This window comes from Mizuhopecten yessoensis, unplaced genomic scaffold (assembly GCF_002113885.1).
Source record: "Mizuhopecten yessoensis strain PY_sf001 unplaced genomic scaffold, ASM211388v2 scaffold10829, whole genome shotgun sequence".
Lineage (NCBI taxonomy): Eukaryota > Metazoa > Mollusca > Bivalvia > Pectinida > Pectinidae > Mizuhopecten > Mizuhopecten yessoensis.
The window spans coordinates 1,166,061-1,193,696 of record NW_018408742.1 but is presented as its reverse complement, the minus strand read 5'-3'; the positions used below and the strand labels follow the sequence as shown (position 1 = coordinate 1,193,696).

Genomic DNA, 27,636 nt, shown 5'->3' with positions numbered 1-27,636 from the left:
GGACTAAACCGGCAACTATTTTTGTTGACCTTTGTCCATGGAAGGTCCCTGCAAAATTTCATTGAAATTGGTTCAGGGGTTTTGGAGAAGAAGTCGAAAATGTAAATTGTTTACGGACGGACGACGGACGACGGACGAAGGACGACGACGGACAAAAGGCGATCGCAATAGGTCACTTGAGACTTTGTCTCGGGTGACCTAAAAATAAAATACCAGGTGAGCTATTAAGGCCCCTGGGCCTCTTGTTTATATATAGCATCCTTGGCCTTGACCTTGGAACCCTGAAACACGGTATCCAAGGTATACTCATACTCGACCTTTTTATAAAGTTTGACGAAAACCCGTGAAAGAATTAAGTTGCCAAGTGTTTACATTGAATCGGGACGGGAAAAACATGGGCAAAACTATATGCTCTCCCCAATTAAAATTCAGTGAGGCTAGTTTGGGATTCAAACTTTGGACTTCAATTGATATACTATCGCTCTAAACAATTGCACTACCTGGTTAACAGAAGTGTTATGGCCCAATGTGTTGCAGTTACGTCCAAACAGAAATTAAGGGGAAGTTAATGTGTATAGGAAAGATGGAGGTGCAGTGGGACAGGGATCCTTAAATGAGTAAACACTGTAAAATAAGCCTATAGAACTATATTAACTTAAGTCTAAAGCAGGGGTTATTGGAATAACCCTATTAACTAAAATAGATAATCCTGATTGTTTTCCTACTGAAATCCTGGATAATGGACACATTTTTCTTGGGCCTTAAGAATTCAAATGCTCACCGTGTGTTTTACTCCGTAGGTATATTTATGAGAACCATATTGTTAAAAGAATACAAAAGGGAAACAACTGAAATATTATTCACATCAGTGTTTAATGCCGTTCGTTGTGTAAATATTATGTACATCAAATATTTCTCTAAAACAAATCTGCCATTTAATCATAAGTTTTCTCAATTTCTTCTTCATTGTTAGCATTTTTCATCTGTTTTTGTACACAACATCTAACACAAAATATTCTATTTGATATTATAACATCTACATTTTAACCTTCTTTCGTGTCATATTCTTAGTCTACTTTGTCGTTAGCTGTCATTTTATATTACTTAAAAAACGTGAGCAATTCTGTTATTACAAAATGATTCTACAGTACTAAGTTGATATAATGCCCCTTCTTTAATTTGCCAACTCGCTTACTGTCCTATGTCATTGCTTGTTTGTTTTTCTTAATTCCCTCAAAATATCGCCACCAATCTCCTTTATAACGCCAAATATGGCCAGACAATACATTGACGGTTTTTATACATTACATTAATGGTAGCAGCACTGCCTCAATTCTGAATGAAAATGGCAGCATACATGTAACACAAACGGGAAAACAATTGCGAAAACTTTTGATTTATAGGGAGAAATCATCGCCAGACAAATTTTTTACTACAGCTACAATTATTTACACAAAGTACATTTGGCTGTCAAGCCCTGTTAATCCGGCTACCCCGCTATCCAGCCAGTATTTCTGAAGAAACCATTTCTATTTTGATTTTTTTTCCAATTCAAAACTGGCCCGGTACCCATGTTGATTCCCAATCGAGCAACTAAGCTGGAAAGGAAGGTGGCTGGATCAATGTGGCCCTGCTGTAATATCAGTCACACGTATAGCTACAACATTACATCCGGCCCGTAAAATAGGTCATGATAACATACTAGGCTACTTGTACACAGTACACCATGGCACAATCTACCAGCCCTGCATTTTCTTCATACATGTATTTAAAAAGAAAAAAAGAAAATCAGACATAACGTTTCCAAAATTAAATTTTGCTAACACACCTATTGAAGCGAAATTGAATCAGAATGTGTTATTTAAAATTCCTTCATTTTCATAAGTATTTCATCTTATGATTTTCATAATTCATATTTGATCCTTTTTATACTTTATGTCTAAAATAAATACCATTCACTGTAATAAATTATCTATAAATAATTACTGCAACTTATCTATGTATACAAGTAAATGAAAGTAAAATGGCAAATATTAATATTGAGAAAGTTAAGTCTGGTATTTTTGTTGTTGTTGAGAAATGCGGGTCTGGTTTTGAAACTCGGTCACACAAGAGGAAAAAAGAATCAACAATATACAAAACAAAGTTACACTCATTAACAGGTGTCTTAATGTCGGCTTATTTAAATATATAGATATTTCATTTTCACAACCTACTGCAGAAAATTAGGTATAAGCAGTGACAGAAGTACCAAAGTCTGTTCAGAGGAAAAACAAAATGATATTTTCTTTGATATAAAAAGCTTTACTTTCAATTTAATCCTGGTATATAAAAAGTTCCTCAATTTTTTTATTTTTACATCCTTCACTGACAGTATTACTTACGTTAAATTGTCGGCTTTGACTAAACTAACCCTTTCACCCCTAGGTAACTTTAGTAGACTCTACCATCCATTTATCTGGATGAGTCAATTGTGGTCCACAGTGGTGAAAGGGTAAACAAAGGTATTCAAAGGATGGAATTTATGAAAAAACACTTATTTACTTTTAATATTTGGTGAGTAATATAGATATCTTTGGCTTCGAAATATGAAGACATTTTTCATTTGAAGAAAAAGGTCTGCTGAGGAAAGTTGACCATTTTGCTTTACCTAGTCAAATAGTAATCTTGAAAACTTTTTAAGTACGGTATTTGTATAAATCCAAGGGTCTGGACTGCATTTTTTTTTTATTGTACATCATTGATTTAAAGTGAATCACTACAACTCACAAACTGGTATTTACATCATTTAAAACCCAAACTATGGCACATAAAACAGTAGAAAGTAATCTAACGCTCATTGTTGCTCAAAGAAATTCAACAGATCTATGAAAATGTCGAGCTTAGGAAACCATTCTTTACACAGTTTTGTTAAAGAACATGCTTGGAAGAATAAAACTGGGAAAACAGAATTATGCATTCACTGTTGTTATGTGAATATAAATTACTTTCTTTTAGATATATACACCGGTATCATTGATGTATCTTTTTGCAAATGAAGTAATTTCAAAAATTTCTGTAGTTATATGTAAATGTTTACATATAGCTCAATTGTTTTGAACCTGTTTTACATGATACAACTGTTAAATTCCAAAATGTAATCATAACAGACAAACAAGCTTCTTCTTAAGAATTTCTTAATACATGTAAATGTATATGACATACTCAATCAACATTTAAAATAAAATAATTCAAACTGAAATAAAATTACAAATTCACCTCTATCACGCGAACCCGAAGTTAAGATCTTGTGGCTCTCGGCATCTAGTAGATTGTTAGCCTATTGGAAAGAAACCATGTGGTATTGTAACTACGATAGCCTATCGGATACAAACCATGTGGTATTGTACCTACATTATCCTATCAGATACAAACCATGTGGTGTTGTATCTACAATAGCCTATCAGATACAAACCATGTGGTATTGTACCTACGATAGCCTGTCAGATACAAACCATGTGGTATTGTACCTACGATAGCCTATCAGATACAAACCATGTGGTATTGTATCTACAATAGCCTGTCAGATACAAACCATGTGGTATTGTATCTACGATAGCCTATCAGATACAAACCATGTGGTATTGTATCTACAATAGCCTGTCAGATACAAACCATGTGGTATTGTACCTACGATAGCCTGTCAGATACAAACCATGTGGTATTGTACCTACGATAGCCTGTCAGATACAAACCTTGTGGTATTGTACCTACGATAGCCTATCAGATACAAACCATGTGGTATTGTACCTATAATGGCCTGTCAGATACAAACCATGTGGTATTGTAACTACGATATCATGCCAGGTATGACATGAACTTAAGTTTCAGCACACTAACATACAACAATGCTACTACTTACAAATACAGTAGTAATGACACACATATTGTATAACCTACCAGTGCATTTACAGAATTTTTTTCCGAACTTCTTTTAAGACTTGGACCCCTGCCTTTCTGTCACATCACTTTCCTCTCCTCTTCATATTCTCTCACACACTCCTTATAATTAATTATGACATGAAAAGAAACATGTAGACAAAAGTCATCTTCACACATTCCCACTCGTATTTATCTTCTAAATGTTGATATGATAAACAAATGATAAAATAAAAGGCATGAAGTCTGGTAGAGTAAACTTTAAAGGTATTGTGTTGTGAAATATTCAAGATTGTCACGACACAGTTACTATCAGTACAAACATATAAATGCTACTAATGTAATTTACATAACATCTAGTACTAAAGGGACCACCACGTTAACAGTTCTATCCCATCACAGGGGTTACGCACTCAAGTATACCGATTCTATTTCACAGTTTCTGCCAGATTCCATTTCAAAGCACAGTGTTGTAAATTTCGGCAAGATTCCGTTTCACAGTAAAATGTTGTAAAAATCTGCATTGATGTGCAGAATTGCACAATGTAGAATTCAGAAACTTCGAAAATGTTACACAATTTGAGTTGAATTATTTTTATATAGATGTAATCCCTGTTTTTATTTTTTTCACCTTTAATACTCAAAAATAATACTGTACACAGTACCTTGAACACACCTAATACAAATGCTCCTACTTAAGATGATGAACCAAATATTAAATACTCAGTTTTTATAAAATAAACAAGATCTTCTATTGATGAATATTACCCCTTTTTTCCTTGTTAACATGAATAATCAATAAATATTATTTGAATAATGATGAATCGATTATAAAATGATGAAAAAGACCAGTACTATACATAACCACCCTTGTCTCTGAGGCTACACTATCTAAAGTCATTGTATGAACTATGAGCACTTATATGATGTTCTCCAATACATCTGACGTACAATTCAAAATTCCATGTCACCCCAGTTCAACTGTTAATATGATGAAAATTTTAAGATTATTCACCAAACACTTGTTGAATGTAATCAAATTTCCCCATCCACTCCGATGACTCATTAAGACAATCCAGCCAATGTGATGAATATCACATTTCATCCAGTTATCTGATGAGCAAGCATCGTTAACCGTCTAAAATAACTTTCTGGAGAATTAAAAAATGTTCAACAATTAATCTCATATTTCCTCAAACGGCCTCATCTCGGAGTGTGTTAATACGAGCACAGATCTTTAGAGCTGGGCCGAGTTTCATGCTCATGGCTGTCATCAGATGGTCTTCCTTGAGGAGCATCAGAGCCTGCCCATCAATCTCCTGTGATCGGAACTCCTCAGCATACGGGGCACAGCCAGGCATGGACTTGATAAACTCGTACACCTCAATAACCTGTGTAGACAAAGTCACATCTATGTAGGTTTCTTTATATAAGGTAGATTTGCGAGACTTCATCATATAACATAAAACTTATTTATCACACAACTGACCCATTTCACTTTGTCATGAACATGGTAATACACACGTTTAATAAAACCTTAAGGAGCTGTGATTGGTCAAATTTGTGAACTCTATTAATTGCATTTTTTCCCGAAATTGAATTTGAAATGTTTATTTTGTCATTATTATTTTCATTGCATTTAAAACTGTTCATTATTAAAAATAAAATCTGAACAGAATGACAATACTATGATCAAAGTACTTTGGTTTTGATGTTTACGGAGTCAGCTGATAACACATAGTTGTGTTTGAAGGGTTTTTTCTCAAATTATGAAAGTTATGTGATAAATAGAATCTTACATTCGTGTCCATGTCATACTGAATTTATTAAACTTGTTAAATAATTTTATATACCATCACCTAAATGCTTGTCACATCAAATTATTAACTCGTTTTATAAATTCAATATGACATGGACATGCATGTAAAACCCTTAATGTATGCTTTATTACATATCAGAGACACTGGGTGCATTCGCTTATCCAGTTGAAACGGTTGAACCTGTAAAGAAAACGACAGGCACAGATCTGGACCGAGGCTGACCTCAGGAAAGTTTGGCACGTGTAGATTGAGGGGTCCAGACGTACCTGACCGAAACTAAAATGCTGACTATTGCCAGTTTGCGTTATTTCTTTCTAAAACGATGTAAAGTCACATGTAGTTTTTAAGATACGCTATGTAATTTAGTGGACAGATGAAAGAAGGGCATATTATTCTTGATACATTGTTTTTTATTCTCCGAAACTGTGGATTTAAGCTCTGCTTATAGAACGGTCCAAGTGCGTTCGTTTATTGTGGAAAATTTCTGCATCACACGTACCGTTTCAACCGGGATACGCAAATGTAGCCACTGTTATATAAGGTTGTAATACATTATACCAGCTATATTGTAACATAGCTTTTTAGTAAATTGTAATACATTATACCAGCTATAGTGTAGCCTAGCTTTTTAGTAAATTGTAATACATTATACCAGCTATATTGTAACATAGGTTTTTAGTAAATTGTAATACATTATACCAGCTATATTGTAGCCTAGCTTTTTAGTAAATTGGAATACATTATACCAGCTATAGTGTAGCCTAGCTTTTTGGTAAATTTTAATACATTATACCAGCTATATTGTAATACATTATACCAGCTATAGTGTAGCCTAGCTTTTTAGTAATTTGTAATACATTATACCAGCTATATTGTAACATAGCTTTTTAGTAAATTGTAATACATTATCCCAGCTATAGTGTAGCCTAGCTTTTTAGTAATTTGTAATACATTATACCAGCTATATTGTAATACATTATACCAGCTATATTGTAGCCTAGCTTTTAGTAAATTGTAATACATTATACCAGCTAAATTGTAATACATTATACCAGCTATATTGTAATACATTATACCAGCTATAGTGTAGCCTAGCTTTTTAGTAAATTTGTTTTGCTCCATTATAAAGGCTCTCCTATTTGAGTTAAGCATACTTCATCATATCTATAATATATATCATTTGTTACAGAAAAAGTAAATCATTTATATATTTTCGACTGAAGCTTTAACTCGTTCACTCCTAAATATTTAAACTGGACTTGCCTTATCTTTGATTTGGTAAGGTTCAAATGTGTCTTTAGGGGTGAATGAGCTAATACCCAGTTTAATTCCTGACTAACAAATGCAATTTCAGACGAAGATGAAATCTTTACCGATTTAAGTATTTTCTTGTACTCTGCACATAAAAATCTGGTTAAAACCCGTGAGAATTTTCTATTCTACATCCGTAATATAATATGTAAGCAATTTTTTATTCAAAGTTGTGATATTTTTTATATGTGCTTTTCCTTTTATTAAATGCAATAATGTGTCTGTATAAGATACCAACAGAACTACACAATCAGGGAGTGATACATACGTTCCAGCGAGCGGGGTTAGACTGGGGTGTATCCTGATAGTCCCCGTCTCCCTGTCCCTGTACTGTGGTCGGAGAGTCAGGGGTCATGCTGCTCTCGTTCTCGGAGCTCGGAGAACTGCTCTGTTCGGCATGGTCGAACTGGCTATTGTCATCCAAGTCCATTTCTCCAGATAACTTAACACACAAAACAAAAAACAAAAATCAATATGATATAATATTAGTAGCTGAATGTGCATACATTTTGTTAAAGGCTATTTCATGTAGATATTGGGGGGCCTGGATGCATGTGTGACCTCCATTACTAAGAATTTCTTTTCTGCCTTCACTGAATATAAACTCTTATTAACTCATCATGGAACTTAATCTTACTGGAATTATCAAATAAATATGGCAACACTTCAAAGAGCTGCAAGAAGCCACAACTCATTGGAGCAATCTGCGGATGAAAATTATAATTTGCAAGTTGAATTTCGTTGTTTGTTTTACCTTTAATAGTTCATTTTAAACTTTTAAAATGACATGCAGCATATAAATACTCTTTGAAACACAAAATAAGTAGAAACCTTTAGAACATTGAGTGTCATATAGGATTTGTTATCTACCACAGTCACTATACATCAGTTTTTCAACTTTGATTACATATTGCCTGTGATGCTGATGCTGCATGGGTGGTGACACTAAACTGGATACTGGTCAGTGGTCACGTGATCGCCCCGAGCCCTAAGGGACGTGTGGAAAAAAGGAGATCGTGCGCACCCCTCCCTGCACACGGCCCATAAGCTGGATATTGGGTATAGACCTGATAGTGTGGTCAAATGTATTGTTGATGTGTATCTCCCGAGCCCAGTTGAGATGGAAATACTTAATGTCATAAACCACGCTTAATGAAATCATTAAACTTCAATCAATGGGTTATGTTTTACTTTATACAACAATTCCATGAACATGGGTCTTAACATAATCCACATGAACATAAATCTCACACATAAATTACGTTGACATGACAGTTTCTCATACATAGAACACAAGAAGATAATGACACAAAATATTGCTGTAATGGCTACTGACATTGTAGCGAGATCCGCGTCCTCCCCGCCAACCCTTCCTCACCCCAAACACCGGCTTCTTCTTCATCACCTTGCCACTAGAGGCCAGTGAAGCTGAAACACAAAATTCAAAATAGTTGATCATGATTTCAAAAGTTATTTGTTTCTGTCAATAAGTAATACCTTACAACAGGTCTTATTTATATGTGGCAAATATCAGTTTTCTTCTTGCAGGTGGTGAAATTAACAAATTCAATAGATATCAATGTTTATCTGTCAGAGGAAATTATCATGGCTGAACTATTAAAACCAATCATGTTTGGTAGTTGTGTGTATTAATTGGTAAATCAGTCCTATATTTACACTACTTAACCATTCAGTTGAAAACAACAAGAAAGTAGAACTTAATTAACGTTGATACATCTGGGCCGAGAAATTTAGGAAGTGAATTTCCACAGATACTTACGTGGTCGACCCCGAACCCTGAACAAGGATATACGACGTGAACAGGCAACATTGAACCTCTTTGCACATGGCATGGAACAAAATCTGTTTGACTTCTTAAATCTGGAGGATTGTTCATCCTTGCCACAGAACTCACACTTGACAAATGGTCTCCTTGTGTTGTCTGCTGTTAAATAATAAAACAGTTTAATCATAGATACAAAAATAGAAATCTTTCTAAAAATCTTTGTTCCAGCAACATGTCAAACAAAATGCACATCAAGTTCAATGCAATAACAAGAATTTTGTTTTAAAGACTGCTGAAATAATAGGATTTACATTAGAAGGAATGAGCATTTAATATTACAAGGCAATGACATCTATCAAAGGGATTAGGAAGTCGATAACAAGTCGGAAGCAATATTCAAGGAGAGAAATAAAATTTCTCAAAGAGGTTGCTTAATCAAATATTATCTTTACATTGGTAAACTACATAACCATGCTGTCTCAATTAACAGTGGAAGTACTACAGAGAATACATATAATCTATTGGATTAGGAAATCAAATTTTCACATATAACTAGAACACTGACAGGTCAGCAAGGACCCTGCCATGTGCAAAAAGGATGTGGCAATCCATATCTACATATCACCATGTACCACCATGTCAAATTTCAATAAGATTGGTCTTTTGGGCTCTGAGATAATCTCTGGAAATGAAAGTGTGGATGGACGAACAGACTGACACAGTAATTACTAAAGGGCACCTGCATCTCGGCTACTGGGCCCTAATAGTCTCTCATGATAACTTCTCCAGTTATTGCCGAAGGAATGGTTTTTAAAGACAGGTTTAACTATTATTATCGAAGGATTTATCTCACAGGTCAGGATTAACTAACCTATGTCTTGTTTGTTGGTCAATGAAGAGATAACCTCTGAAAATGAAAGTGTGAACAGACAGACTGACACAGTGATTACTAAAGGGCACCTGCATCTCTGATGCTGGGGCCAAATAGTCTCTCATGATAACTTCTCTTATTATGGCAGAAGGAATAGTTTTTCAAGACAGGTTAAACTATTAAGGACTTATCTCACGGGTCAGGACTAACTAACCTAAGCCTTGTTTGTTGGTCAACGAAGAGTGACCGCTGTCCATGTGTGAATCTCCATCTAAGTCTATCTGTTTGTCTTCAGAAGGTGTCTGTCCAGGTTTAGGTGGGATAAACTCTGTGAGAAGTGACGATCTCTCCACCTTAACAACATAAATATATAATCAATCAATATTCTTCTTCAAATTGTGGAATGTTGTGAGACGTTCTAACAGTTCTTTTGATCACATAATGGTTAATGCAATATACTCAATTTACTCTAAAAATACACAAGTCAGATGGACGGGGCAAAATGGGTTAACATATCACTTATCTGTCTGACCGCCTACATTAAAAGACCAGTGACAAAGGAGTCGGGTGTATTTAAAAGCTTGCAAAATAGATATAGTTATACTGGTTGTGCACAATGCAAACTGTGTGTTAAGATACAAGACAGTTTGTGATTTAATTCTGATTCAATTTTCTACTAACTGCCAGTAAAACAAATTTTGAAAATGATATTAAAATTGAAATGGATAAGGTAATACATATTTTACATTTTTATTTTTTTTGAACACTGGAGATTTTAAGTGTAACAATTCTTACAGTGAACATGACTGCATTATGAAATAGATCGGTTTTACAAATGACCTTGAGCAGGTCTGGCCTACTTACAGCGAAGGGTTCAGGTCCCTCCTGTATAATGAAGCCCTCTATCACGTGGGTAAGAATGTGGGGTTTTACAATAGCCCTTTGTTTCTCCACCACAATCGGTGCAACAGCAACTATTTCCACTTTCTCGTTAGTATCCATCTTGTCTTCAGATAGGTCGGTTGTCGAGTTCACCAGGTTTGGATCAGATGTGGGTGGGTCCTGAAAAAATATATAATCATGTGGAAACATTTAATACAAGATTCATCTTTCTTAAATTACACAAACATTTAAGTCATTTTATTTAATAGAAAACACACTTCTGTACATTATCTAATAGTTTCAACACATAGAACAAGCAATCAAAGATGCTACTTGGCATAACACAATAATACAAAATATTTCGTCTATGAATAGATAAGCCATATATATGTGGAAATAAACAAAGAAAAGTCAACATGAACATAAATTATAAATATGAAAGTTAGTTGTTCTTGATTCTCCAGAATAGTCGCTATCACCAACTAATGGAGGGATTTTCTGTAGAAATGTAAACTTTTGCACTTGTATTATTTCCACTCTTCAAAGTCGTTTCGCTGTTAATTTAACTGTTGTATATTTCTGTTATTTTTCCAACATAGCCTAAATCTGAACTTTCACCTTTGACCCAGTTTCTGTCTGGTTCACCTCTGCCATTCCATTGCTGGACGATTCATGTGTTGTGGTTTTCTTAGCAGCTTCTATTTCTGAATCAGACTGGCTCTTAGCTTGAGTGGTCAGGTTTACCACCTGAGTGGTGGGTGTTTCGGGTTTAGATTGACTCGTTGCCGCCGCAGTGGCCTTTAAGGCTGATGCCACTGTGTTTGTGGCAGCTGTGGCTGTAGTCACTGCTGTGCTCTTGTTTTGGTTTCGAGGCCTGCCCTTCGGTGTGCGAGGCAGGCTTGGTATAGACAATTTTGTCCTCTGTCCTACCATCTGAGTTGGGGGAATCTTGGCAGTGTTAATTTTCCCTAAAGAAGGCAGGATAGCCTTGCCGGCAGATTGAGCTCCGGCTGCCTGTTTTGACAAGGCCACCGACCCAGGATTGGCCTTGACCTGTAAATTCTGTGGCATTTCCATGCGGCCGCCCTTCATTGCAGGACCTATTGTCTGGACACCGGTGGCTGTCATCATTCCCTGTTGTGTTGGGATCTGGCTGGCAGGTCGTAGGAACAGCGACTGTCCCGCAGACAAGATAGTTGGTGACTGGCCTGGGGCAGAGAGGAGTTGTTGATGAGCCAATGGAATGCCCTGTTGCTGGAGACTAGCCATGGCCTGTAAGACCGCCTGATTGGCCAGCATGGGCTGGACATGAGAGGAGATAATCTGACCGGTACTGGACACAATCTGGGGCTGGGAGAAGCGTATTGGAGCCTGTGTGTTGATGAGCTGCGACTGACCAGTCTGGCTCAGGGACATTGACTGACATTTGCTCTGAAGATATAAACACATGTTTTAAGAAACAACACATTGGCCTAGCTTACACATAGAACATTTAAATACAGCAAGACCCTTTACAAGACTGGGAATTTCAGAGAAATAGATAAGATGAAACATACCACAGAATAAACAACTTTCAATCCATACAAGGTTTAACCGCCATGTAGCGAAAGTGCACAGTAATATTGTTTCCTAAAACATAAGATTGCAAGGTTTACAAGAGGAAGACCATTTTTTCATACATGGCAGTTTTTATTTTTACCAAACAAATTATTAAAAAAAATCCCAGAAAGAGATGTATTTAACTAACTCTCAGATATAAAATGGCTTTTGCAGCTCAAGATATACTTACATGGCCAGTAACAAATCCCTGTGTGTTTGCTACCTGTGGGTTAGGGAGCACACCTGCAAATAGAAAATAGGTATATGCTTGTCCAAGTACTCTATCAAATACATTTTTATTTTGTTAACAACATCTTCAATAAGATTCCTGTATTTGGAAATATGTCAAATCAAAGTTTTACTTTATACACAAACAATGTACATATTAAATTGTATGGCAAAGTTTCAAGACTGAATGGTCCCTTTGAAACGTTACTACACATGCCAACATTGTTTGTGTAATAAAGTAAAACTTTGATATTTCGTTAGCAATATTTTGACAAAGTTTTTTAATGAAATTTCAGTAAATAGTAATTTCTTTTTTTATTTGTTATGAAACTTTGGCAATTTATCAATTAATCTTGAAAGTCTTTTCAAAATGTGAGTATTGTTTTTTTTAAACTTTATTTAAGTGACTATATATATAAACTTACTGAGCTGTGACAGCACCAAGGGTTGTGGGCCACCAGCCTGCATGCCCTGGGTAGGCATGATAGGTTTTCCTCCCACCAAAGCTGTAGCCTGTGCCTGCTGTATCTGACCCATCCCAGTTGTCTGCCCTTTGTTCCCATTAGCACCTCCTTTCCCATTCGACGACTGTGCATTGCTGTTGGAAACTTGGGATGTGACTGCAGAGCTGAAATTCATTCCTGGGTTTTGCTGTAGTAGACACAAAATATTTGCACACATTTTTAATTTCAACATCAGTTTTACAGCCATGTACAGGCTACTTTCCCTAGAAAAAGTATTTTCCCCCCAAAATGAAGAAACAATGAGAAATATCTTCCTAATACATGTATCAAAAAAAAAAAGTTGTATTTTTCAAATTTATGTAGGAACAGGACGTTGTAAAATTTTGGTAAAAAGACACTGGACATAACTGTTCCAAAATTATACAAACATATTTTATCAAGATCACCTCAATTCATCACTCCTCAAAATCAAGCACAGCAGTCTTCAATCCTTATATGTTCCTACCTGGTTACTTGTGGCGATACTGGCAACCTTGATAACAGTAGAGTTTCAAATAAACATAAGGTGATGCTTACCTGTGTTGGTGTGGTGGGCCTCAGTGAGAGTAAGTTTCCAGGACTGTTGGTGTTGTTATTGACAGACCAAGGTTGTAAGGTGATGCTTACCTGTGTTGGTGTGGTGGGCCTCCATGAGAGTAAGTTTCCAGGACTGTTGGTGTTGTTATTGACAGACTGAGGTTGTAAGGTGATGCTTACCTGTGTTGGTGTGGTGGGGCCTGGTGAGAGTAAGTTTCCAGGACTGTTGAGACTGTTATTGACAGACAGAGGTTGTCAGGTGATGCTTACCTGTGTTGGTGTGGTGGGGCTTTGTGAGAGTAAGTTTCCAGGACTGTTGAGATTATTATTGACCGACTGAGGTTGTCAGGTGATGCTTGCCTGTGTTGGTGTGGTGGGGCTTGGTGAGAGAAAGTTTCCAGGACTGTTGAGACTGTTATTGACAGACAGAGGTTGTCAGGTGATGCTTACCTGTGTTGGTGTTGTGGGGCTTTGTGAGAGTAAGTTTCCAGGACTGTTGAGATTATTATTGACAGACTGAGGTTGTCAGGTGATGCTTACATGTGTTGGTGTGGTGGGGCATGGTGAGAGTAAGTTTCCAGGACTGTTGAGATTATTATTGACCGACTGAGGTTGTCAGGTGATGCTTTCCTGTGTTGGTGTGGTGGGGCTTGGTGAGAGAAAGTTTCCAGGACTGTTGAGATTGTTATTGACATACTGAGGTTGTCAGGTGATGCTTACCTGTGTTTGTGTGGTGGGGCTTGGTGAGAGTAAGTTTCCAGGACTGTTTGTGTTGTTATTGACAGACTGAGGTTGTCAGGCGATGCTTACCTGTGTTGGTGTGGTGGGGCTTTGTGAGAGTAAGTTTCCAGGACTGTTGAGATTATTATTGACAGACTGAGGTTGGCAGGTGATGCTTACCTGTGTTGGGGTAGTGGGGCTTGGTGGGAGTAAGTTTCCAGGACTGTTGAGACTGTTATTGACAGACTGAGGTTGTCAGGGGATGCTTACCTGTGTTGGTGTGGTGGGGCTTTGTGAGAGTAAGTTTCCAGGACTGTTGAGATTATTATTGACCGACTGAGGTTGTCAGGTGATGCTTTCCTGTGTTGGTGTGGTGGGGCTTGGTGAGAGAAAGTTTCCAGGACTGTTGAGACTGTTATTGACAGACAGAGGTTGTCAGGTGATGCTTACCTGTGTTGGTGTAGAGGGGCTGGTTGAGAGTAAGTTTCCAAGACTGTTGATGTTGTTATTGACAGACTGAGGTTGTAAGGTGATGCTTACCTGTGTTGGTGTGGTGGGGCTATGTGCGAGTAAGTTTCCAGGACTGTTGAGACTGTTATTTGTTGAGATTGTTATTGACAGACTGAGGTTGTCAGGGGATGCTTACCTGTGTTGGTGTGGTGGGGCTTTGTGAGAGTAAGTTTCCAGGACTGTTGGTGTTTTTATTGACAGACTGAGGTTGTCAGGTGATGCTTACATGTGTTGGTGTGGTGGGGCATGGTGAGAGTAAGGTTCCAGGACTGTTGAGACTGTTATTGACAGACTGAGGTTGTGAGGTGATTCTTACCTGTGTTGGTGTAGTGGGGCTTGGTGAGAGTAAGTTTCTAATACTGTTGGTGTTGTTATTGACAGACTGAGGTTGTCAGGCGATGCTTACCTGTGTTGGTGTGGTGGGGCTTGGTGGGAGTAAGTTTCCAGGACTGTTGAGACTGTTATGAGGTTGTCAGGTGATGCTTACCTGTGTTGGCGTGGTGGGGCTTGGTGAGAGTAAGTTTCCAGGCCTGTTGAGATTGTTATTGACAGACTGAGGTTGTCAGGTGGTGCTTACCTGTGTTGGTGTGGTGGGGCTTGGTGTGAGTAAGCTTCCAGGACTGTTGGTGTTGTTATTGACAGACCAAGGTTGTAAGGTGATGCTTACCTGTGTTGGTGTGGTGGGGCCTGGTGAGAGTAAGTTTCCAGGACTGTTGAGATTATTATTGACAGACTGAGGTTGTCAGGTGATGCTTACCTGTGTTGGTGTTGTGGGGCTTTGTGAGAGTAAGTTTCCAGGACTGTTGAGATTATTATTGACAGACTGAGGTTGTCAGGTGATGCTTACCTGTGTTGTTGTGGTGGGGCTTGGTGAGAATAAGTGTCCAGGACTGTTGGTGTTGTTATTGACAGACTGAGGGTGTCAGGTGATGCTTAGCTGTTTTGGTGTAGTGGGGCTTGGTGAGAGTAAGTTTCCAGGACTGTTGAGACTGTTATGAGGTTGTCAGGTGATGCTTACCTGTGTTGGTGTGGTGGGGCTATGTGAGAGTAAGTTTCCAGGACTGTTGAGACTGTTATTGACAGACTGAGGTTGTCGCTGCATGGCCATGGCAGCCATGTTCATGTTCATGTTAAGTTGTTGTGGATTTATGTTCATGTTCATGGCACTGGCCTGCATAGCAGCTGAAACACACAACATAAAACATGATCGGTTTACATCAGGGATTAAACAAGGTCAATTTTACTCCATGTACATGCAATATTCCTTTGTGAAACAGTGGTTCATTCTACCACTAATAAAGATAGTCTTTCCCTGTTTATTTAATTTAACTCATTCATCCCTGAAGACACATTTGAACTCTTCCAATTCAAAGATTGGAATAGTTCATAATGAAATTTCAGGGGTGAACAAGTTAAAATGAATGATAACAGATTTAAAATACTATTAAAGCAACTAAATGCTTCTATCAACACAAATCTTTGAAATAGTAAGAACTTGCCTGATATTCCTTGAAAAGTGATGGGGTATAAACCATATAATCCAGTAACTTTCAAGGCTTACTGAACAAAGTCAAGCATCCCCACAGTATGTCTCTTTTTTCCATTAGAGTACTTTTAATTTCAAGCATTGACTTAAATTCAAGCACTTTTTTGGCCTATACCATCTATGACAATCTATGGTTCAGTTTATTGTGAGTATAGCTTACCCTGCATGGCGGCATTCTGTAACATGATCTGTTGCTGGTTGTATGGGAACTGTGATATATACGGTGGACTGTGCATCTGAGGAATGACCTGAACCTGTGGTATAGGGTTGCGTATCCCTGCCGCTACCATGGTCGCCATGGTATTGGTCATGGAAGTCACAGGTAGGGAAGTCCCCATATTTGACACAGAATGCATGGAGGTCTGTGGTTGAGTCTGTTGCACCTATAGCAATGCAGGGAAACAAAAATTAAAATGTATCACCTCAGTTTTTAACAAAATTGTTTCCCAAACGTTGACGTCATCCCCGATTGCACATGCATCATACAATAAAACTTGTTTATAATGAACCCAAGGAGGCTTTAGAAATAACTTCTCTAGCCAAAATCCATGGCAAAGTTAAAGGTTCATAAAACAATACAGGAATATGATCTGGCTTCATTATTAAGTAGTACAGTACATTTCACTTAATATCACGTCTGTTAATGTCACTTTTCGGTTATTATCATGTTTTTTTGATGCACCGTTTTTCCTGCTATATAATCTATGCAATTCAATTCTTTTATTATCACCTGATTTTATGTCGATTTCTCTTAATATCACTTTATTTTGGCCACTTTCACCAAAAAAATACAGGTAAATGGTGGTAATGATTCATGATAAATGCCCTGGGGACCTTCTGTCACACCCTGGACGCATTATGTAAACAATGCCTTGGCCTAACAGGATATTTTTTACACCTGGCTGACTGTCAAACAATAGGTTACACCTGGCTGACTGTTAAACAATAGGTTGACTTACATACTTGTTAATATGATATTCACCTGTGGTTGGGGGAGCTAGGACAGTCTAACATCTGTAAACTTTTCTAATGCCAAGTGTGATGTTTTCTTTCAACTAATTATAACATGTGTACTATCTTCGATTACACACTTGCAGCAAATATCTAAGAAAATTAACCTATAAAAAGATGTTACTAGCGAAAGAACAGTATATATATCAAGATATAGGTAAATATTTACCAAGTCTCATGTTTACAATCGGATTTGATGCAGAATACCAGCCAAACACTTGTATGCCTACATCACTACTGCAGTAAACAATCATAATTACGATCGTACTTATCGTCATTTTGCTACTAACTATATGAAATGTAACTGCATACTGAAATGAAATACAAATAATATATTTATTTCTATACTTATTTACTTTTATCTATATTTCAACTAGGGTAAAGAACAAGGTTAGTTACAAAATATCAATCTTCTTCGTAGAGCCACATCACTTAGGCATTTGACTAAGTTTACTTCCAGTTTTGAGGGCTGAAAAACATCAGAAAATATGTATTCTGTTTATGTCATGTTTCTGTTAATATCATGTTTTTCTCTGACAAATGGGAAGTGATATTAAGAGAAATCTACTGTATTTGGTGTTTATAGTTTTCAGATGTACCAATGTATCAAAATCTATGAACGTTTTTGGCATTTTGTCATTAAATTGTTGTTTTGATCACCAAAAGAAATGTCTACTGCCAAATTATAGTGGCCAGTTGACATTGCCTTACAAAAGTAATCAACTGTTCAACAAAATTGCAGTAAATTGCATATTATTTTATTTTTAAAATATACATCTGATATAATATCATACTCTCCCTGGTCTTTGCAACTATGCTCTTGGTTAATTTGTATATTTTCAGGTAAACTTGCAATATTTGTTGATACATTTACAATTTTATTGTTAACTTTACCAAAGTCCTAGTTAAGAACTGGTAGAAAACAAGAGTCGGTCATTATGTATAGGTATCAGAATATTGAAATTCTACCCACAAATGTAGAATTTGGGTTAGAATTGATTAGAATTTCAATATGTCTTTATGCCCGATACCTTCATATATGATAGCATCTATCATTACTGAACGCTTCTGTACCTTCAGTCTCGGTCATGAGGCGAAATAAGTTTTTACAGAACTTTTACTGTACTCGTAGTATGAGTAACAAAGGGAGACAAATATTTGATGAACACATACCACACGTGTAGCCGTAACAACAAAGGTAGATAACTATTAACACTTACTGCCAGCCGTACCTGGGGCTGTGAAGACTGGGGCGGCTGGTGTTGCTGCTGGTTTTGCTGGGGGACATGTTGTTGTTGCTGTTGTTGTTGGGGATGAGCCTGTTGTTGCTGTCCTTGACTGGATTGTTGTTGGGGTTGTTGATGCTGACGTGCTGAAGACGGTGGGTGTTGTTGTTGTTGTTGCGATGGCTGCGGCTGCTGTTGTTGTTGTTCAGACATAGCTGGTTTTGTTGAAGTCAAATTGTCAATTACAAATTGTCAGTTTGGATTGCTGAAAAGAAACAATGAAAAATGGGTGCAAGAATGCAGACATTGTCTAATCCAAAATTAGTTCATTTCTTATATATAATCATGGAAAACTAATTTGTTATGGGATAAGGACAGAAAGTTACTTTATGTCCTTGAATAAATATAAGAAGTCTGGAAAGGGAGTAATTTGGACTTCTCCATTAAATTTAACTAAACAACAAATGAACCCACCCATATCGTCCCTTCATTATAGGGCAAGGTTAGTGTAAGGGATTTGGTTAAGAGTCAGGTTAGGGTAAGGGGTTCCTTTTTGGGTCACAAACTCACATGTACACTAGATAGCTACATTGGGTTAAGGTACCGGTTAGGATCAGATTAAAGTTTAAAGTTAAAGAATCAAACTGTATTTAGTGATAACTTTTTAGGAAATATTGATTGTTTATTCTTGGAAATATTGATATTGGGGCAATACAGTATTTAGTTTATAGGGACGATATGGTTTTCAATAATGGGAAAATAAACTTTAATTAGGGGCAATATGAAAAAAAACGGGCATAATGGTTTGTTGCCTAACGTTCTCAGCAAATCGCTTGCTATCGATTACCATACTGGACAGTACAGTTCTGCGGTGAATTCGTCTTACATACTGCAGTATAGAAATCCGTCAAAATAGGTGATGTCGAGGTCATTAATGTATGTCATCAGTTCCAAATATATAATACAAATCAATTACAGATGAATCCACGCGTCGGTTTATCATACACTTACTACTTCGTTTGGTCATTAACTTCAAGGTTTAGTTTGTTTCAACTGTTTACATTATTTAAAACAGATTTGTGTCAACAGGTGACACGACGTTTGCCTATCGGCCAATTTCCCCCAACTATACGGGGTTGGTGTTTATAATTTAAAACCAATGAATATTTAGTAAGAATTGGAAACCTAATTGACAAAACGAACAGTAAGCATTTGCAGATATTTTATGAAAAACACCAAACAACACTATCGTTGGACCAGGGACAACGAGTGAACGACCCCTGTCGTAAAGATCAGCCGCTGTCACAATATTATTTTCTTTGTGTGTCAACAGCATCGTCCGAGGGATTTCCACCATTTCTTAATCTTTTGCATACTTGCATGCATACCATTTTCTTACCAGTAAGAGCCTCACGCTAAGTATGTACGTTGGTTTGGCTCGAGGTCGTTTCCAGAACAGAAAAACAATTCTCATTATTCGCTCATCAGTTCTAAGTCTCGTCGCCCGTCCATGTTGTTGTAGTACTCGGTATTCTTCGGACATCATCGGCGACTTCCGGTACAACCGTACTTACAGTTTTTGCGCGGGAATTTGTCAACCTATTCAAATTACCTTAAATCTATCTATCTATCTAAATGTTATACTCCACAGAGACCAAAATTGCCTTAAAGCAGAACCGAAGCTTGCCCTGAATAGCATATCCCCTTGCATAATAATTGACTCATTTTCTCTGGTACATATAAGGTATGAAGGCCACACTCTAGTGTGACCTTCATACCTTATAATGTACCATATATATACCTTATATGTACCTTGTAAAGTGTGACCACCTGTTATAAAGTGTCACCCTTGTTGTGACCTCTTGTTGAAAAGTGTGACCTCCCATTGTAAAATGTACCTACCCTCCTGTTGTAAAGTGTGACTTCTTGTTGTAAAGTGTGACATCTGTTATAAAGTGTCACCTCTTGTTGTGACCTCTTGTTGTAAAGTGTGACCTGTTGTTGTGACTCTTGTTGTAAAGTGTGACATCCCATTGTAAAGTGTACCCTCCTGTTAAAAAGTGTGACTTCTTGTTGTAAAGTGTGACATCCTGTTGTAAAGTGAGACGTACCACCTGTTAATTAAAGTGTCACCTCTTGTTGTGACCTCTTGTTGTAAAGTGTGACCTCCTGTTGTAAAGTGTGACCGGCACCTGTTAATTAAAGTGTCACCTCTTGTTTTGACCTCTTGTTGTATTGTGTACCCTCCTGTTGTAAAGTGTGACATCTTGTTGTAAGGTGTCACCTCCAGTTGTAAAGTGTCACCTCCCATTGTAATGTGTGACCTCTGGTTTTAAAGTATCCCCTCCCATTGTAAAATGAGACCTCTCCCAAATTAGATTGTCACCTCCCATTGTTAAGTATGACCTTCTGTTGGAGAATGTGACCTCTCGTTTTAGAATGTTATCTCCAGTTGTGAAGTGTGACTTCCAGTTGTTAAGTGTGACCTCCAATTGAAGATTGAAGTTTAAGGCGTCACCACCTGTCTTGTTTAGAGTGTGACTTCCCTTTGAAAAATGTGACCTCTCATTTTGAGCGTGACTCCCTTTTTAAAGTGTGACCTTTCGTTATTTTAGAGTGTAACGTCCCGTTGTAAAGTGTGACCCCTCGTTTAAGAGTGTGACCTCCCGTTGTAAAGTGTGACCCCGCGTTTAAGAGTGTGACCTCCCGTTGGAGAGTTAAACCTCTCGTTGAAGAGGATGACCTTCTGTTGTAAAGTGTTACCACTTGTTTTAGAGTGTGATGTCTTGTGCTAGAGTGTGACCTCCCTCTGTAAATTGTGACCTCCAATTGAAAAGTGTGACCTCTTGTTTTAGAGTGTGACATTCTGTTGTAAAGTATGACATCCTCTTGTAAATTGTGACAATTCCTTTTAAAGTGTGACCTTGTGTTGTAAAGTATGACCTCCCGTTAGAAAGTGTGACCTCCCATTGTAGAGTGTGACCTCTCATTTGAGAGTGTGACCTTCTGTTGTAGAGCATGACATCCCGTTGTAGAGTGTGACCTCTCGATGTAGAGCGTGACTTCCCGTTGTAAAGTGTGACCTCTTGTTTTAGAGTGTGACGTCTCGTTTTAGAGTGTGACCTACTGTTGTAAAGTCTGACCTCCAATTGAAAAGTGTGACCTCTGGTTTTAGAGTGTGACATCCTGTTGTAGAGTGTGAACTCTTGTTTTAAAGGGTCACCTTCTGTTGTAAAGTGTGACCTCTTGTTTTACAGCTTGACCTTTCGTTGTAGAGTGTGACATCCCATTGTGGGTGTGATCTTCTGTAATTAAGTGACCTCTCGTTTCAGAGTGATGTCCCATTGTAAAGTGTGACCTCTCTTTTTAAAGTGTCACCTCCTGTTGAAAAGTGTAACCTCCTGTTGTAAAGTGTAACCTCCTGTTGTAAAGTGTAACCTCCTTTTGTAAAGTGACACCTCCTGTTGTAAAGTGTAACCTCCTGTTGTAAAGTGGGGGCCGCTCTTTTTTAGAGTGACCTTCCGTTATCAAGTGTGACCTCCTGGTTTAAAGTTTGCCCTTCCCTTGCAAACTATGACCTCCTGTTGTAGGGGGTGACCTCTGGTTTTATAGTGTCGCCTTCCATTGTTAAGTGTGATCTCTGGTTGTAGAGTGTGACATCCTGTTGTAAAGTGTAACCTCCTGTTAAAAAGTGTAACCTCCTGTTGTAAAGTGTGACCTCCTGTTGTAGGGTGTAACCTCCTGTTGTAAAGTGTGACCTCCTGTTGTAAAGTGGGGGCCGCTCTTTTTTAGAGTGACCTTCCGTTATCAAGTGTGACCTCCTGTTTTAAAGTTTGACCTTCCCTTGCAAACTATGACCTCCTGTTGTAGGGTGTGACCTCTGGTTTTATAGTGTCACCTTCCATTGTTAAGTGTGATCTCTGGTTGTAGAGTGTGACATCCTGTTGTAAAGTGTAACCTCCTGTTAAAAAGTGTAACCTCCTGTTGTAAAGTGTGACCTCCTGTTGTAGGGTGTAACCTTCTGTTGTAAAGTGTGACCTCCTGTTGTAAAGTGTAACCTCCTGTTGTAAAGTGTAACCTCCTGTAAAAAAGGGTAACCTCCTGTTGCAAAGTATGACCTCTTGTTGGAAAGGGTAACTTCCTGTTGTAAAGTGTAACCTCCTTTTGTAAAGTGTGACCTCTTGTTGTAAAGTGTGACATCTGTTATCAAGGGTCACCTCTTGTTGTGACCTCCTGTTGTAGGGGGTAACCTCCTGTTGTAAAGGGTGACCTCCTGTTGTAAAGTGTCACCTCCGGTTGTAAAGTGTAACCTCCTGTTGTAAAGTGTAACCTCCTGTTGTAGGGTGTAACCTCCTGTTGTAAAGTATGACCTCTTGTTGTAAAGTGTAACTTCCTGTTGTAAAGCGGGGGCCGCTCTTTTTTAGAGTGACCTTCCGTTATCAAGTGTGACCTCCTGTTTTAAAGTTTGACCTTCCCTTGCAAACTATGACCTCCTGTTGTAGGGTGTGACCTCTGGTTTTATAGTGTCACCTTCCATTGTTAAGTGTGATCTCTGGTTGTAGAGTGTGACATCCTGTTGTAAAAACTTGTTTCATAATTGTTGTAAACTAAAACTAGTTTATTAATTTAAAGTATGCTCTATTGTTTTAATGTCATTTTGTATGAAAAAACAGTAAGGTGTTTCTACTAAGCCAGTTTTAACAAGATAACAAGTTGTTGTAGGAAAGTGCTGGTTAATTTTTGCAACCATTGCGTTTAATTATATGAATTTTCCCATATTTTATCATCAAAAATCAAGCTCGTCTTCCCAATTTTTATGTGCCTAATGAGAATATATTATTTTACACTGTAAAAAGATGTGAAATGTCCCAAGAAAGGGAAGAAAGTATTTCTACTTTCTAAATCTGTTCAAATTCTTGATAGTAAGTGTACAGTGTATTGTCATCTTTAATCAAATCATAATTATCTGAGATTTTACTTTATTATTCCGTGTTTGATACAAGATAAAATTGCTTTCTATTTTGAATAACGAATAATGCCAGATTGTTCTTCTACATCGGAAGTGCTTTTATTTTCTTTAGCTTGATCCACACTTTACAAACATCTGCCCAAATCGTGTTTTTTTGTTTTGTTTTTGACAATGTTACAATATATTGTGTTCCACAGCTTGTTCAAATCAACAGGAGTTTTAAAGATCACTTAATGCTACTTACTAGATGTTTTTTAGTCTTCTTGCATGTCCATGTCAATTTTAGTCTTTCCATAAAAGATTTTATGAGGATCATTGTAAGATCATGCTTTTCCAAAAGATTTAGATATTAGCATTACAAATTTGTTATCAACATTTAGTTTAGTAACTAAATGCAAATCTTTATTTGATTCAGCAAAAAAAAAAAAAAAACACTGTAAAACCTTATATTTCACTCAGGTAAAATGAATGTAATTAAACCTAAATATTAGAAAATTTATATCTTGAATTTGATTTTTATTCACAGTTGTCTTCTTTTTGATAAATGGGACCGGTAACAGACAGGAGAGAAAAGGATGTTTATATCTGGACTTTCTGAACGACACACCCAATACTGTACACCAATATTTTTTTATATGTATGTGTAGGCACACAGAATGCAAGTATTAGTTTGTTGTTTCAGTCACTCCATAATTTTTCAATTTCATGCTGGTATGAATGCAAATCGGTTACATACATAATCATGATTCATGGTAAATATGTATGAACATCGAAAACATGCCTTTCAATCCTTATATTTACATTCTAAATTATTATTTATTATTGACCTACATGTAAGTACAGATATTCCCTTATATTTTTTATATCAAAATGTCTGTGTCGTCAGTGCAAATAAGATTCCTGGAACAGCCTAACATCACCAAAAGTGCAATTTCTTCTGGTAATGCTTATTGAGGAACTAGCAGTGGAAATGTAAATATAAGTGTGTGAATAAAGAAAACAAGATTTTTTGTTATTTTCAAAAATGTATTTAGGTATAAAGGCTAATCTAGCTTTTTGAAATATATTTTGGCGACTAAGCTCTAATCAGTGTCATTTTAATCTCCATCAAAATAGGAACTATGAAATCAGGAGTGATTCTATGTACATACTCATGTTAACTTTATTATAATGCACAAATTGCTGAAATGTATATCATCATCTCTTTTGTGGGTTTTTTGTTTATATAATTATATTGATGAAATATGAAAGTTGTGTCTTGTCTTGTGCTGTATTTTGTTAATTTATTTCTTTGTTAAAAGAAAAAATAGATGTGGGAAAAAATGAATTTTCAAAATACTATAACAGAATGTTCCAATTAAATCATTAGTGATCTTGATTGCTGTTCTTGATAGTTGTACATTTTAGAAACTCTTTCAGAGAATATTTCAAAAGTTTTGATAGTTTCAAAGGTATTACTAAACAAACACAATTTTACTTTGGTTATCTCCTATTGCTTTTATTAGTATACTTGCATTACTGGGCCTATTTATTGCCTGCATAATAATTGAAATATGTCCTACAAATTTTACAGATCCAGTTGCGTCCCTTAGAACAGGTTTCTTGTCTGATCAAATGATATTCTTCTGGTTCTTCTAATAATTACTTGTCCTGTCCATAACTTTTAAACTATTTAAGATATCTTGATGAAACTTGCAGTATACCTGAGTCACACATAGACAATATGCAGTGCATTGTCAATAGGTCCCCTTGAGCTCGAGGTCGAATAAGAGCACATCTTTGGGTCTTAACTTTTAACATGTTAAAGATATCATGAAGAAACTTTCATTTTACCTAAATTATCCACAGACAATGTACAGTGCACTGTCAATAGGTCACTGTGACCTTGACATTGAGGTCAAAGGTCAAATGAATCCAACTTTTCAGTCAAATTTAGTCTGGTCCGTAACTTTTAAACTGTTAAAGATATCTCGATGCAACTTACAGTACACATGCATTACCCACAGATGATGTGCATGCAAACCTCAAGGTCAAAGGTCAAATAAATGCAAACTTTTCAGTTGTGACTTTTAAAGTACATCTTTATGTATCCAGAAAGGTCAGCCTGCAGGTATCAGACATCCATAAACATTACTTTAATCATTGTGACTATCAACACTCCTGTCATTACGTTCATATGAATGCCAAGTCGGTTGAACCTAACCAAATCATAGACTGGGCAAGTCCAGTGTAAATATGTAGGGACGAATGAGGTAACAGCTATAGTTATTTAAGGCAGTGCCCCCATATGTGTAATGTATGTGCGTGTGCTGGAGACGGTATGTTGGGGTATTTGCCTCCTTGCCATAGCGTGGATCTGTTGCCGACTTTAGAGTGGTACTTCACTGAAATACCACAAAGAGGTCACCTCACATGTTTATAATGTCTATAATAGCAGTGTTCTGTTTTGACTCTTTGATACACACTAAAATTCATCATCCTTACTATTTTGAAATTATATTTTTGGTTCCTTAAACACAAACCAACATTTTTTAGTTAAAGTGAATGCGTCAAATCAGATAAACTACCAAGTCACAACATTGTTGTCATCTGTAACCTTGACCTTGAAAGGTCTTATTTTGACCTTTGACTTGGAACAGAGGTTATTTAAAACAGTTCCCAAAATGTTACTAACTATTTCTGGACCCCAGTTTCATGAACATCCCTTAACTGCAGGAATCTGAAGGTTTTTTTCTTAGGAAAGCATTACTGAAATGTAGCAAAATTTCTTGAATTTAAGATTTTCTTTAACACCAGTAAAGCTTCCCTGCAAAAAAACCCACCCCTCAAGTTGTGGAATAACTTAGGCGAGCTGCAAAAGAAGTTCATATTAATTATGGACTTTTGTGCTGGTGAATATGATGTGATATGAACCTGAAATAGGTTCATATCACATCATATTTACCAGCACAAAAGACCAAAACTTTTTATTGTATGCCTCAACAATGAAAGTTTGTATCATTAGCCTTTTACTCGAATGAGTCTTTGTGTAAAATTTAGCCAGGGTTGAATCCAACAGTTCCGCATCATAGCTTTCAGAAGACATCGTCAAGGTTCTTTTCCTTAAGATAAGTATGGAAGACACGCACTGTGTCTTCTGTGGCCTTTTTGTGTTAACAGCATCTTTATTTTCATGTAGTTTGGAAATTATAAGATGTAACCGAGGCGAAGAGGTCGCCTGCAGCCATCTTCTGTTTTCATCTGACAGATAGCGTTCCTGTCTAACTGCATGAACGACAGGTTCCAGGGAATTTCCATGTAGGCTATATATAGAAACCGATATTCACCGGATAACCAGTCTACATGAGTTTTTGAGGACTGGTCACATGTATAGGATCTGACCAATGTGATTGCGAGAATTTTTCAAGCATATAATAAAGTCAGATATATGCTGACATGCTACCTACAAAATACTGTAATTTGTGTAAGCATTATCTCCCTTGAATTACAAAAATTCTTAGCTACTCTTGCTACATCAATGTTTGTAAAATATGCAGCCAATTGAAGAAAATGGAAGCCGTTTTCTTACTTTTTAATTTGGCTTCCTTATTGATCTGTCCAGTTATAATTAGTGTGGTCATGGGTGTAGTTATGTAGCCCTCGTTCGAAGTGTGAGCTGGTCCAGGGCAGGGCCTTGGTTGGAAAAGTGGGTATATAACAAACAGTATGTTTTTGTTTTGTTTTTGTTTGAAAATTTGGCGGATTCATCTGTGCACCAGCAGCTAATTAGTAAAAATAACACATCTGGTGATTTATATGTTAGTACACTGAAAAATATGTATTCATTAGTTCTTTTTAATGAAAAGTTAGTTTCAGTGAACCTTTCATAGGTAAAACTTTCTCAAATTCTATGTTTCTTATTAATTTTTAAAAACAATTCTATGTGAAATTGCCATATTATTACAAGTCATATACTGTAAGAGTATTTATTTTAGCCGACACAAATTTCAGCATATTGTACAATTTTAACAGGTTAGCGCATTGATGAAATGGCGCAATTGAATCACAATGTATACATGCATAGGAAAACTTTATACAGAAACATCATTTAGTGCAATGTTTAAAGCTTGAAAAAGCTCTAAAATTAGAATACGACTAAAATATATATGTTTACAGGCATTTAATGGCTGGGTATTCTGGTCTGCCAAAATGAAGGTATC

General features: G+C 36.9%; 1 protein-coding gene across 3 annotated transcripts; it reads right to left on the bottom strand.

The window, feature by feature from the left end:
• Nucleotides 1–856: 856 nt before the first annotated feature.
• On the bottom strand, nt 857–20,006 carry LOC110462733 (polyhomeotic-like protein 1). 3 transcript variants are annotated; one of them, XM_021516858.1, is made up of 13 exons: nt 19,868–20,006; nt 18,463–18,733; nt 16,392–16,614; nt 15,704–15,867; nt 12,841–13,066; nt 12,378–12,430; nt 11,207–12,019; nt 10,571–10,768; nt 9,921–10,059; nt 8,830–8,994; nt 8,386–8,477; nt 7,318–7,491; nt 857–5,309 (listed from the first exon to the last, which is right to left on the bottom strand). In XM_021516858.1, the coding sequence occupies exons 2-13, from the start codon at nt 18,679–18,681 to the stop codon at nt 5,112–5,114; spliced, it is 2,664 nt and encodes an 887-aa protein (XP_021372533.1). In that variant the 5' UTR covers nt 18,682–18,733; nt 19,868–20,006; the 3' UTR covers nt 857–5,111. The 3 variants fall into 3 exon arrangements, with proteins under 3 accessions (XP_021372533.1, XP_021372534.1, XP_021372535.1); XM_021516859.1 differs by having other exon boundaries at nt 8,830–8,991; XM_021516860.1 differs by having other exon boundaries at nt 18,475–18,733.
• Nucleotides 20,007–27,636: the final 7,630 nt, after the last annotated feature.

Coding starts and splice junctions, on each gene's coding strand:
- LOC110462733 (XM_021516858.1), bottom strand. CDS start 18,681: ATGTCTGAACAACAACAACAGCAGCCGCAGCCATCGCAACAACAACAA. Junction 12,431..12,840: donor CTTGGTGCTGTCACAGCTCA/GTAAGTTTATAT, acceptor TTCTATTTGCAG/GTGTGCTCCCTAACCCACAG. Junction 8,478..8,829: donor CAGGGTTCGGGGTCGACCAC/GTAAGTATCTGT, acceptor TTTGTGTTTCAG/CTTCACTGGCCTCTAGTGGC.